Below are 13,539 nucleotides of genomic sequence, written 5' to 3'. Positions count from 1 at the left end.
AATAAACGCACTCCTTTAGCAGCTGGTGTACTTGGGGCTCGCCAGGAGAGCCTGGGCGGCCTGTGGCACGGCGGGAGCCCCCAGCCGGCAGGGCCGTCAGGGCCCCCTCGGCACGCGCAGCCTCTGCCCCCGCGGCCTCCTCAGCGGCCTCCCCGCACAGCCGGCCGGTGTCGCCAGCGACAGAGACGAAGCCGGGGCCCGGCGCATGCCGCCGGAGCCAGGGAGGGCGGCGGCACGCGGAGCTGCCCCCGGCTTTGCCTCCCCACAGCAGGAGCACAGCGCGAGAAGCAGGCCCGAGCCTGCGCGGCGCTGGGGAGAAACACCCTGCCCACACAGCTGCAGACTGAGCTCCATTTGGTCTACTTAGGTATTTAAAAGCAATGTGTTTTCGCTCCTTTACGTACATGACACAAAATGGCTCTTTACACAGTGAAGTCAACAACTAAGCAAAGCGTTTTGTTTAGTCCTAGCATTTTTTTCTAAGCCATACCCAAAGCACAGCCCTGCTCACGGCGGCCTGTGTGCCCAGGCTTGCCTGTGTGCCAGCCCTGCACACTACCTCACCCTACGTATCTATGCATCTCTATGTATCTTCATATATGTCACTCCCATACCCCCATGTTGGTGCTGCTACGGCACCACTGGGCCCTTCCTTCCTCAGCACCAGCAATTGCTTTTGCTTCTGTCCAAGAGATGCTTCAAGAACAACAACGATTCCACCTCCTTCCGTGTACATGGCATACAAGGGCTAACTTCACCGTTGAAACACATGCGACATTTATTTATCTGTCTATTTGCACACAAATACTGGTCGCTTGCAGCATTCACTTATCTATTCATTTATCTGCGCGCCAAGACCTTCAGCCGGTTTGTAATACCTAGCCACTTTGCTCAGGGGAATATTTAAATCTGCTCTGGTTGTGCTCGGCTATCAAAACACAAATTGCAAAATGAGACAATTATGTTTCACATTGAAATCTCTATTTTCCTAGAGGTAACGACAGAAGATTATAAATTTTAATGACATTAATAATTTAAAAGGACCAAAAGATTTTTTCCAGAAAGCATGTCCCTGAGAAAATTGGAGGATTAAGTCGAATGGCAACGAGGACCACGATGCTCATGGACATGAGCTGCAGATTTATGGGGAATTTTCGTGTTAGGATCAATACTACTTGTTGAATTATTTTAATTCTCCTGAATGTGCTATGCAAATCTATAAAGGGACACTTGTCTCACTTGCTGGAAATCCAGGAACCATTCTCCTATAAGCTGGTTTTAAAACATTCATGACAGCTTACAATGCAGCTAGATTTATTCAAACCTAACATGACGCTGGCTTCCCCACGTCCCACATGGACACATATACACACATATATAAAGGTTAATCCTTTAAGGCAAGGGCACAATCCATTTTTGATAGCACAGGCAACGATTTTAATACTAGTCTGCATGTAGACCACCTGTCAAACTCCCATCCCCACTGTCCTCCCCCACATCCAGTAACACCTCTCTGCTCCTTTTAACCAATTCCCCTAAAAATTCCTACAGGGACATATTCATAATTTCACCAAATTATCTCTATTTATAGATATAAGTGCTCCACACTGTATGTCAAGCAGTCTTTCCCATATCATTGTGAGTGCCTGTACAGGAAGAGATTCTCTGATTTAACAAAATATTATTTTATACTAAAAAGCATCAGAAATAAAGAAGAGTATGCAAAACCACAGCTACCAAAAGCTGGACATAACAGTAAAATGGCACTAATTTTAATGTGGATTTCATTGCTAAGAAAACTCACAAAAAAATCCTGGTCTACCCTCACTGTTGGCTGATTGAGTCTGTTTCTTTGTAATTCAACAGCAACAGAATTAGGTCAGTTCTGTACCCTACGAATTATTTTGAGCAGATTGCAGGTACATATGCAGTTCTGTTCATACATACATATAGGCGTATACACACATACATATATAAAATATATATGTATGCATATATATACACACACATATGTATTCCTTTCAAGGATATATAAGAGAGAAGAAATTCAACTTTTCATAGAAAAACTGTCTTGCCAAAAGTGGCAGCTGACAGGAGAGAAGCAAGATTTTTATGGGCAAGTAGTAAATAGAGATTACCTGGAAACAAATTTGAATAAATTCAGACATGCAAGTTATTAACTTCTGCTCTGAAAAATGTTATTTTCTAAATCGTAAGCTAATGGCTAATCATTGCGTTTCTGTGATTTTTATTCTTTTTTTTTCTTCTTATCTGTGCATTTTGTATAATTTGAAAAGATTACCCAGATCTTACAATGCTTGCCCTACTTACATTTGTGAATTAGCTTTAAAAACTGCTTTTTTCAATCAAAGTAAGACACGGGAATGTATAAAAGATTCATTTTTTTCTTGATCTCAGAAGAAATACATGCATTATTACTTCAAATTATTATTTTAAGAAACCCTTTTGTACTTAAGAATACATACATAAAGACTGACTAGAATTTGGGTTCATCAGACTTTTCTAGTTCTAATGAAGCACAAAGTCTTGACAATTTGCACAGATCATTGGATCTCACTGTTGGCTATCCAAAGATCGTATAGTACAGGGATTTCTAGCAAAAAACAAACAAACAACAACAAGAAAAGCGCCCACTGCAGTCCTAAGGGAACTTTCTTCCTAAGCTGTGAATTTCCTGCAGATTTATCTACAGCTTCTACAACAGGAAAGCACAATTCATCACGTACTGCCTACCACCTACCTACATGCTATCCTTGGGGGCGGGAGGGAAAGGGGGATAAAGTAGTTTGCTGAGATTCACTTTATTTGGTAATTGCCATCCCCTTCTCTCATTTTTCTGAGTCTTTTGAAAACTATTTTACAGAGGAAGGTAAGTGTCCAGATGATGACCGAGAAACGACTTGATTCTCAAAGCAAGGGGACGGGTAACTATGGGCTTACTGGGCACATGCTTTTCATTGTGCTGGAAAGGAAAGATAAAGCAGTGGAGCTGCGGGATAAAAATGGAAAATAAGAAATATGTCACACTGGGACAGAGACAACACAACACCTTCCCATTCTTCATATAACAAATCAGCTCTTAAGGATGGCGAGATGGTGGTGAAGGATCTATGAATCCAGCAGAAATGAGAGGACTGATATGGAGTCCATTAGAGAAAAAATGTTTGGAGGGAAGAGGCTGAGAGGGGAAGGGAAAACACGTTGCAAAGCAGATTTTCTTTCTGTTTTTTTTTCTTTCTCTCTCTCTTTCTCTCTCTCTGCATACTAGGCTGCAGCAGCTCAGCTGGGGTGCATCTGTGAACATCTTGTTAATCTGCTGCATGTCTAGAATCCAGCTGCTGGCAGCCCTACCAGCCCCACACGGTGTGAGTCCGTGCTCCAGAATGGAACATTAAGGTCAGCTGCAAGCTAAAATGTTGGACTCGTATTTGAGTGCCATCATTGCCTGAACACCCTGGTAACATCATCCACCATGGCCTAGGGCTCCCCTGTTCCCTGGCACTCCTGCCTGAGGCCTCTGGCCCCAATGAAACTTGCACTCAAGCTGTATTTCCACATCTCTTCATTACTACTCCCTGCAGAAATTACAAGACATTTTCTTCCTGCTTTGCTTTTCCCCTCTCCCCCTCCTCCTCAGCTGTCAGGGCTCCTTCTGAGGAGGATTGTTGCCACCTGGAAGGAGGTATCCAAGCACACTGCGACTGCAGGCAGCTCAGCTCCCTGCGCTTACTGCCTCCAGCTTCTCCATTCCAAGATCCTCAGTCAGGTGGATTGAGAAGAGAATATAGCCAAGAGCAGTCCTTTCTGGATGTTCTTTGCTTCACTTCTGGTTTGCAACTGAAGCTTGCACAAGTTTCATCCATCTAACTACCTAATATTTTGCTTTCCTACAGCTTTGGAATCTGCAGGATATTTCAGTCCTGAAGCTATTAGCCTCGAGCTATGTATTTCAGATCTCCTGCTGAAAACAGATTCTCATCAGCAGCAAATTTGTCCCTGGTGTTTAAATACCTGTGTTTATGGCTAGCACTGTACCTAATGAGCAAAATAAAAGTATTGATGATCTTTAAAAGCCTTGGTTATTAAGGAGAGTCTAGCACAACAAGACAGGCTGGCCTGCAACCCTCAAACAATAAACCAGAGCTCTGATTTTGCAAGAACACAACCTACCTTGCCCTCACGCAGCCCAGTTTTCCAGCACAGGTTGGTCAGTTTTTTGCTTTTAAGCAGGACAAACAACGCAGCAAGCTTTTCTTACTGCAGAAGAAAGGAGTCCATGCTGAGCCCCGGCGTCAGGCCATGCTGCCCCACACGGGGGTACGGCCCTGCGGTGGGCACTAGCCCGGGGACCATGCCAGGACACTGCCAGGACACGTGCCGGGATCCCAACTGCGGAACCCACTGCAGCTCACATGGGGGTGCCGTGAGGGTGACACCACACCGTTCCACAGGGACCAAAGCTTGGCTCTACCAGAGGAGCAACCTCCTCCTGTCCCCGAGCGCCTGGTGGTGCCTATTACCCTCATGGGTCGCTGGCTAAGCTGTCGGGAGGATCCCCCCACCCAGGGCTTCCTTTCCTGCAGAGCTCCATGAAATAACATGCTCCTTTAGGAAGCAAGAGACTAATGTCACACTTGCAGCACCTGTCCTGCCCCCTGTCCCCAGGCTCCCGGTTTGAGAATTTCGTTCTGAACAATAGGTTGCATTTCAGCGTTCATTGCTGCATGTGGCACCGAATGTGGTAATTCTAGGACTGAAAAATCAGTGTAATAATAGGTTATTGGGCGTTAATAATAAAGAGCCCTTTGTAGCTGACCTGATGAGGGTTAATCTGGATCAAACAGAATCAGTTCAATGGAAAAGCAACAAATGAAAACTGTAGTCAAGTAAAAGCTCTAACCTTTAGTTTTCAGACTTACTTTTCACACCTTATAATTAAATCTATTTTTAAAGCACTGAAAGTGTCAGCAATTCATTGCTATGCATCCTTCTATCAAAACTACATACAATTACAATATACTCCTCCATTTCAGATGACTGATATTTAGAAATGTGATGTTAAATTCATCCCTGGCTAAAACAAATCACTGAAGCTACCCCAAAGATGGATTTGGCTGACAGCATCTAATCAAATGCACTCACTCCAGTTTGCTCAGTAGTAGAACCACAAGGATGAATTTCTAAGGTGACTGGAAATCAAACATGAGACACAGTTCCCATAAACCTCATGTTTGTCAGCAAAGAAATTAAGTAAATAATTTGAACACAAGTCTATGCAGTGACTATTTGTATAAACTTTCACTGTCAAACACATATTGAAAAGAGATATATGAAAAAAAAACTAGAACAGAAGGTGCAGATCATAAAAGCAATACCACCAGCTCCAGCAGCATTCATAATACACTTGCAATTCTCTTTTCAAACTGAGATCTGAAAATGTTTAGCAGACTTAAATAGTGCGAGTAGGATGCTGGAAGGGGGGCAGCGGGGAGAGAAGCGGCAGCAGCAGCAGATGTTAAGCTGAGAGAGGTGATGAGATGGAAGAGAGCACCCAAGGAAGTTGTTCCTATTCATTACCATATTTAGATTATCAAATATTTCCTGATACTCAATCTAATTCTTGCTGTTGAAAATTAAATTGCTTTCTCCTTATCTTTCCAGAGTGAACATGAGATCACATTCCTCTTCACATTTAGAACATAATATATGTTCTAACACACCACTCTTGCTTCATCTCCCTATTTCAAAGGGGACAAATCCAATGCCTTTAACTTTTCCTCAGACGCCACCATTTTATCCAACTCAGATCATGCTACTTGCTCTCCTCCAGATTTAGGAATTGATTTGCACCCTCCTTTTCAAGTGCCTTGCCTAAAACTTGCAACACTCTTGCAGCAAGGCCATGCTGGTATCAAGCACAGCAAAGCCATCTTTATCTTACAAGGATGTTTCCATTAACACCTCTGAGGAGCAGGTTTTCTTGCAAGTGCACCACAGCAGTGATTCGTATTCTGTTTGTTATCGCTGATGACAACAAGTTGCTCCTACAAATGCTCACTAGCTGCTGCTCCTTGCTCTGTAGCCGCACCTGAGCACTCTGCACTCCTCTGTATTGAATACTAAGGACTCCGCGCCTCCTCAGACTTACCAAAATAATCTCAAACTAAAGGAGCTGAGTTTTTAACAGTCCATTAACCCTTTCTATAATGCTAGAAGTTAGTAAAAACATTGAAACTGCACTTGCTTTTTTCATTTACCAATAGCCTTACACTATCCTTACCTTCTGCTAGATCTAATCTTTTCTTGTTGCTTTTCATGTCACTGGCATGACTCATTTTGCACTTCAGCTTCATTTCATAATCATTCACTTTTCTTTTTTCCTCTTCATGCTCCTCGGTAATTACCTGACCCTTTCCTCCATGTTTTTGTAGAATCGCTCTTCGATTTCAAGATCTATGAAGATATCCCTATGCATATGTGATGATACACTTTATGCTTTCTCTTCACATAGGCATAATTTGCTACTGTGCTTTAAAATAAGCTTTTCTTCCCCCTCAAGGAACTGTCAGTTCTTTTATCATCCTTTATTTCTCCTGTATCTTCCCTAAAGCTTTGCTAGTTTCCTCAAGCTTATGAGCTTGGAGAGTTTCTTTATTTAAGCCCATTATCCTTGCTCTCCTCACTCCTTCCTCTGTTGTAACAGTGAATTCTACAAGTTCATCATCACTTTCACACAAATTATTTTCTGACATTATTCCTAACCTATTATTTCCTACCTATAATCAAATCTGATCTGACTACTTGCTGGATTTCTTATAGATGCAACTCTAACATCACCCATCAGAGGAAACCGTTAAGTCTTGTCCTTGGTCCCACCATTACTTTTTCAGCTCAAATGGCAAAGAAAGTTCTCCATTAATACACAACTCGTGTTCTCTGGGCACTTCTGCACATGCTCAAAACCTTTCTCCACAGCATCCATCCTTTGCTATTTCCTCACAGATGTTCCACAAATGTTCCCTGCACCTATCCTTAGCTTTGGAACAAGCACATAGTTTGTATAAGCAGCCCTACGTGTCTCCCCTTCATCCATACTTGTCCTCCATGAAAAGTTCTCTCCCACCTAACCGAGAGCCTTGTGCACTATCAGTGTGAAAAGTGATGATGGCTGCAAAGGCAATGAAAGGATGTGTCTGATAATGGTGAAACAATCCATTGCAGTTACTGAATTGAGAACCTACTCCATTATTCAACGAGGAACACTGATTATTTTGGGGGTATTTAACTGATTAACATACAAAAATAATGAAAGTTTAAAAAGTCTGAATTAAATATATCAGTGTACATCAGTATAAAATGCGTTTTATAGCAGTAAAAAGCTTTGTGTTTAAACGGAAGGATTTTTTCCAGTCAGAAGTCCAATCTGCAGAACATTTTCCTTATCTCTCTCTCCATTTGGAATGGAGAAAATTTCAAACCCATGAAATTTCCCCCAAAATCAGAAATACAGTTTGTGGTTCTATTTATAGGCCCAGACCTACTACAGCTGACCATAAAAGAGCGGACAGGCCCCCAGAGCACTGCTCCTAGTGCAAGACCCCCCACAGATCCGGTTTCAAGCGCTCCTCTTTGGCCTGTCCCACAGAGGAATCTCTGGGCACTCTGCGGATTTGTCTGTGAACACACAAAAGGATGGAAGGGGGGAATGGAGAATGTCAGGAGAAACTAACAAAAATGCCTGATGTCAGGCACCAAAGGGAAAGAAAGGCAAGTAGAGAAAAAGAGAACTAGAAAGGGAAAGCAGAAGAAAAGACAAGATACAAATACACAGGAAAAAAAGGAGGGCACCTGCAACTGTGGCAGTGACGCCGCGAGGAGAAGAGGCACGGGGCTACCAGGGCTGGTAGGCAGCGGCATCGAAACTCAAGGGCACAAATGACAAGGCTGTGAACAGCACCACAGACATTCTGACAGACCCTCGTTCGGGTCACAATTGGTCATCTTTGGTGACTTCCAGCACAGGCAATGGTAATCAAAGGTCTTGGCAAATCATAAGACACAGTTAAGTAAGGAACGGTCTTTTTTTTTGTCCTTTGTTCTTTCCTCTCTTTTTTTTGATATATTTTTACACAACGTCACAAACATTCTGTTTTTTGAGAAGTCAAACGATGACTTCCAAGGAGTCACAGGATGCGCTCCCACCGCGCCAAGCCCGCATCGCAGCGCCGCCGCCTCACCCCGCAGACCACCTCCCCGCAGCCAGGCCTGCTTCTGCACCCGGCCGGGCTCAAGGGGCGCCCCGAGCCGCCCGCAACCGGCACACCTCGCACCCTGGCAGCTGCGCTCGGGTGTCCCTCCTGCCCCGCGATGCCGCGTCTGCTCGCTGCCAGCGCGGCCAACTCGCCAGCCCTGCGGCTGCGGGACAGCTCAGCACAAGCTTCCTGGTGCTGGCTCCTTAACAAAGTTCAGCTGATGGATTTATTTTCAACTCTGAAATTTAACATTTATCCTGCAGTATGGGGCAGAGGAACTATAAAATAAACATATTTGAAATGCCTGCAATTGTCTATTTCAACTCAACTGCAGGGGTATTTGGGGTATTTGCTCATTTTTGCATTAATATTAACCAAGAAAGAGTATTTCTGCTATATGCCTGTAGCAACAAGGCCTCAATACATTTTTAGGTAGTAGGGACAATTTCATTTTGCCTTGTCTTGTGAAGAACTCATACTTTCGAGTCACTCTTTGTTCTTGTCGCTATCTACCCAGTCTCTAGTAACAGAGAGAGGAAAAAGGAAGTCTCCAAGAATAAGAGCATATGGGCACTTTTTCTGATGTGGATTTGTATGTATGGACACGCTTCTGCACAGGCACTGCAGATTTTTTACTTGGGATATTTCAGACTCAGGCGTCATGAAGTGAATTTTAGCATCTGAACAGTAACAACAGTAGTAACAAATTCACAAGCAGACCCTCTCCATAAATGCTTAGGGCAATATGCCCTGTATTATCTTTTTGTGACCATAAATACTGACTTTCATATTGCTGATGTTTTGTGCTGGGTCATTACTGCAGCTGACAGATCAGATAGTGCATAAAGGTAACAAGGGTAGAAAGGATTTACACAGTTTTTATAAGCAGAGAGTTAACTCCCTTTCTCCATCCTTCTATTTAATTACAGTGTTTCTAATGCCACACAACGCAATTTATAGGTATTATTAAAATAGTCTATCCAACATTACTATCTAGGTGCAAAGAAAGCAATGAGAAGTTAACAAAGGAGGTGGTTGTTAAATTAGAGGTTATGTGTTTAAAATATAAATATGAAACAGTGAATAGGGTTAGCTCTAAGTTACCTATTTTACTATTCTTTAACAATTCATTATTAAAAACAGAGGTATGCAAGATAGTGCTATTTTTCCTGAATAACCAATGATTTATAAATGATTATGTACGGTACAACATTTCAAGTTTTTCCCATCTTTTTGGATACGAGTCAGCTCTGATTCCCAATAAGGCATCTCAATACTCAGGTAAAATAAATAACCACAGTAGCAGGAGAGGCTAACATTTGCTGCACAAAGCAAAACTCACATTTTATTTCCGTGCTATCCTGGATATTGGCCAAGACACCAACACAAACCTGCACTAAAGGAAAATCTTACACCATGTAAATGTCTATTGTAACAAGAGAGACCTCCAAGGGGCCTCCGCGCTCCTTCCTGTCACTCAGATGCATGCATTTACTCCAGGTTTCTTTTGCAATATTCTCTTACTAAGAAGCTAATGGGATGAGGTCGACAGCAAAGAGAGAAAATAGTCTCGCAGCTGCTCACAGGTACACTGGAAGCTTTACTTTGGCCTTGGGTATTCAGCCTATGCCAAGTCAAATAAGACAGATGAGCAATGATGCCACAGAGCTTGCAACAGGTACCACTCAGAAAGCAAAGATGGTAAGGCTGGTGTATCAAACACTGCTTGGGCTTGGCATACATGGAACAAAAGATGATGATGAATGAAGGCACCAAGCTATCTCATCTCTTTTGGCATTCTTACCTCATTTACATAGACCCAGTGACTATCCTTTGAAGCAAGGTTGGTTTCCACAGCCTACAAAAATAAAAAAATATATAATAATAAAAATAAATAAAACAGGTGAAACATATTCAAGAGTTAGCTCACATTAAAAAGATATTATTATAAAGGTCATTCTGATTTCTTTCAGTTATTGGCACTGTTTCAGCAATGCTCTTTTAATCTATCCCACTGCTACTAGACAGAAAAGTATTTTGGTGGTTGCTGTCACATTTCTCTGCCTTCAGTATCTAAAACAAAGTACCCTATGCCACGATGATATTTTGTAGATGCACGGTCAAGGCGTACTGCAACAGGGTGCTACACCAACATGATAAGGGATCCTATGAGGCACAGCTGCAGGTGGAAGATAATGTCTTTTTCACAATACAGACGATTCATTTTCTAAGGGATGATATTTCTAAAGGATCCTCATAAGTAGGGCTTGTTTTCAACACACCTTAAAATATATTTCTACATCTCTGTCTTATTACAAGTCTGATAGTTAGTTAGCCTGTTCAAAAGAAAATACCACTCTGAGCCACTCCAGAGTTCACACGAGCCATCCTCTCTTGCGACTTATGTAACATCCAAAGGAATATGATGATTTGTATGGACATTTTGCTGGCTTCCCGTAAGCACCTGGATGATTAATGCATATTTTAATAAACAGCTCACCTCATCAGACAGCTTATTTATCAGTACACATAAACCTCCGGCTTTGCTAATATGCTAGAACTGGAAGAGACCAGTAGGCAGCCAGCACTACTAGCAATGAGGGCCTCCGTGGAAGGATCTGGCAATGCAGGTGCAATTCTGTCCGCTGTGACTGACGTGGATAAGCTCACTTCAAGATACTTCATAGTCTAATAAAGAGGTACGGAGCACAAAGAGGTGTATGCCATAGCCATAACATTGGTAATGTTCTCCTTAACACATAGTTAAACAATTATTGCACATTTACTTCAGCTAATGAAGCAAGTGGGTCTGGGGGACACGCGTCTCAGGAGGCAGCTGGTTTCTATGTTGCTGTCCTCGGCCACTTCCATCTGCTGGGACATGATTCCACTTACCGAGCAGACAGCAACTAGCCATACAGCCACATTACGAATGCCTAGCAGATCACTGAGGTGAGCTGGCTTTAAAAAAGCATATGTACGGAAAAGGTAATTCCAGGCATTATTTTTCAGCCTGGATCACGTGAGCGCACCTCGGTGCCAGCACAGGGGCTGCGGCCCGACGCGGGGCGGCAGCGGCGCCAGGTGGCCCTGCCTCCCGAGCCAGGGCCGCGCGCTTGCTCCGAGTTCCCTCCAACCAGAGGAGCCGCCTGCTCCCTGACTACCGGCATGGGTGGATAATCGATGCCCACAGCTCACGGAGCTGAAGCAAAATGACAAGACATCTGTGGACATCCCAGGACACGGTATTCATTATGAGGATTATAAATAGCATTATGGAAAACTTGCTTTCACGGCCGTTACTTTTCCTAGTATTCAAGCATGGAAGCCCACAGATCTGCCTATTCTCTGCAGCAGACTCGTCCCACAAAGCCAAAGCAGGCGGCTGCTGTAACGTATAGAGGAAAGGCAACATGCCGGCAACATACGCAAAGCCCAGCCAGCTACTGCTACTGCTCAGGGGCAGCGCCGCTGCGTTGGCTGCACGTTGAGATTTATCTGCCATGACGAGCAATTAGCAGGAATAAACATTATGGATGGGGAACCAGAAGAGCCAGGGAGTTTGAGACAAATTGCCATGACTTGTTCTTATGGGCTCACGCATCTCGGCCAAGGTTTTAAAACCGGGCATGAATCGCAAGCTGCAGAGGACAAAGGTGCGTGTCCTGGCACAGGCCGCCCGAACTCCGGCACGCTGCGGGGATAAGGACAAAGTGCCAGCTTGTTTTCCAGACTCCGCGCCACATTCCCAGATTTGTGGTCCTAAAGAATGCCAAGGTGTCCTAAAATGAACGATGGAAGGAGACATGGGACAGGTTTTGAGCTGCCCAAGGCATCGTGCAGAGGTGCCGTGTGGCCGGAGCGGGGCCGTTGGACGGCGAGCAAGCTGCTGCCGTGTGCTTCTGCCAGGGAGCAGTCACACAGCGGGCAGCTTGCTGCCCTTCCAGCTCCTTGCCCAGGAAAAAGTACCAGCACTGGGGAGAATGCAGGCACCTGCTGAGTAATTAAAAACTAATTAAAAAACTGTTCAAGGTCTTGCAATTTAAGCTGGTGCTATCACAGCCTCAAAACCAGGGCCCTGCAGGGCACCCCACAGGACACATACAAGGCAGGTGCCTGGACGCGCAGCCCTGCAGCAGTAGCAGAGCGAGCGGGCAGGGTGGCTGTGGGCAGCCCCCGGGAGCCGCGCTGGCCACACGGGTCATGACCAGCATCCTGGGAAGGCGGCGACATTCCCGCCTGTGGGCCAGGCACCACCGCGACACGAAGGAAGGAGCCGGTCAGCACGGACACACGAGCGCTGCCACTGCGGATCCCAGCGCACTGTCCCAGATCAAGGGTGGAAAGGGAGATGCTTTGTGGAAAATGATCGAGGATCTTTTCACATATATGGCTCTGTTTACTTCCAAATGCATACCTTCAAATAATTTACTGCCAGTAAGCCATGACAATGTTATTTTATTAGAGAACAAATGTGTAGATTGCTTTTATGAATAAGTAACTCGGCTCATTATTTTATCTAATGGCAGATGTGGAATTAAAAGACATTAGGGAAGGGAGCAATAAATAGCACTAAGTGCAGAAAGGAAACAATTCCGCAGGAAGAGCCTTGCAGAACACGACCCATCTCCTCCCAACTGGCTCTGCGGCGGCGGCACTGCGGGAGCACTAGGGCAGCACCAGGGACCCCGCGCTCCAGCCGGCCCCGGAGCCTCCCGCCTTCCCGCTCCACAGCCTCTGCTCCCAGCCAAAGCACTAGGAAAAGTCCTCAGGACCACCCTGAAATCCTTCACAGTACAGCAGCAACAGGGAAAGAACTCACCGCCTTTATTTAAAGCATCTCGTGAGCCTCAGCCCAACCCATGACTGCTTACCTTCAGTAACAGCAAAAAGACTTACAATTTTGAAATAGTTTGTTTCCAGATTTAAATGGCCAGGAAAACATCATAGGATTTAGGAAACCGGCTTAGTTTCCAAAGAAGAGCCACACACCAAGTTTTCACTGTGATACCCAAGACAGACATTAACTGGATGGTATCAAAGTGTGCCTGTTTATCTGAGCCCTGGATACCAGCAAGCTAAAATAAAAGATAGGAAAAAGTCAATTCTGGCGCAGCAGATAAGGTTATAGAGACTGAACCTATATTCGGTATACATTTAAGAACTCCTTAAATTAAAATACTGCAGTTTGCATCCAGCACTGACTTGTGCAGGCAGTAAAACTTCACAGAACACTTTCTCTGAACCAGTTGCCGAGATTCCAGTA

At 44.4% G+C, this 13,539-nt stretch overlaps 1 protein-coding gene across 2 annotated transcripts in view; it reads right to left on the bottom strand.

The window, feature by feature from the left end:
* The window catches only part of GRID1 (glutamate ionotropic receptor delta type subunit 1), a 411,120-nt gene that overhangs the window by 102,647 nt on the left and 294,934 nt on the right, over positions 1-13,539 (bottom strand). For both annotated transcript variants that reach the window (XM_026043010.1, XM_026043009.1), the window contains exon 5: positions 10,078-10,131. In XM_026043010.1, the coding sequence (XP_025898795.1) occupies positions 10,078-10,131 (54 nt within the window). The remainder of the gene's footprint in view (positions 1-10,077; positions 10,132-13,539) is intronic.

This window comes from Nothoprocta perdicaria, unplaced genomic scaffold (assembly GCF_003342845.1).
Source record: "Nothoprocta perdicaria isolate Ctin4 unplaced genomic scaffold, notPer1 scaffold_32, whole genome shotgun sequence".
Taxonomy (NCBI): domain Eukaryota; kingdom Metazoa; phylum Chordata; class Aves; order Tinamiformes; family Tinamidae; genus Nothoprocta; species Nothoprocta perdicaria.
Note: the sequence above shows the minus strand (reverse complement) of the source record. Positions and strands in the feature narration are given on the sequence as shown.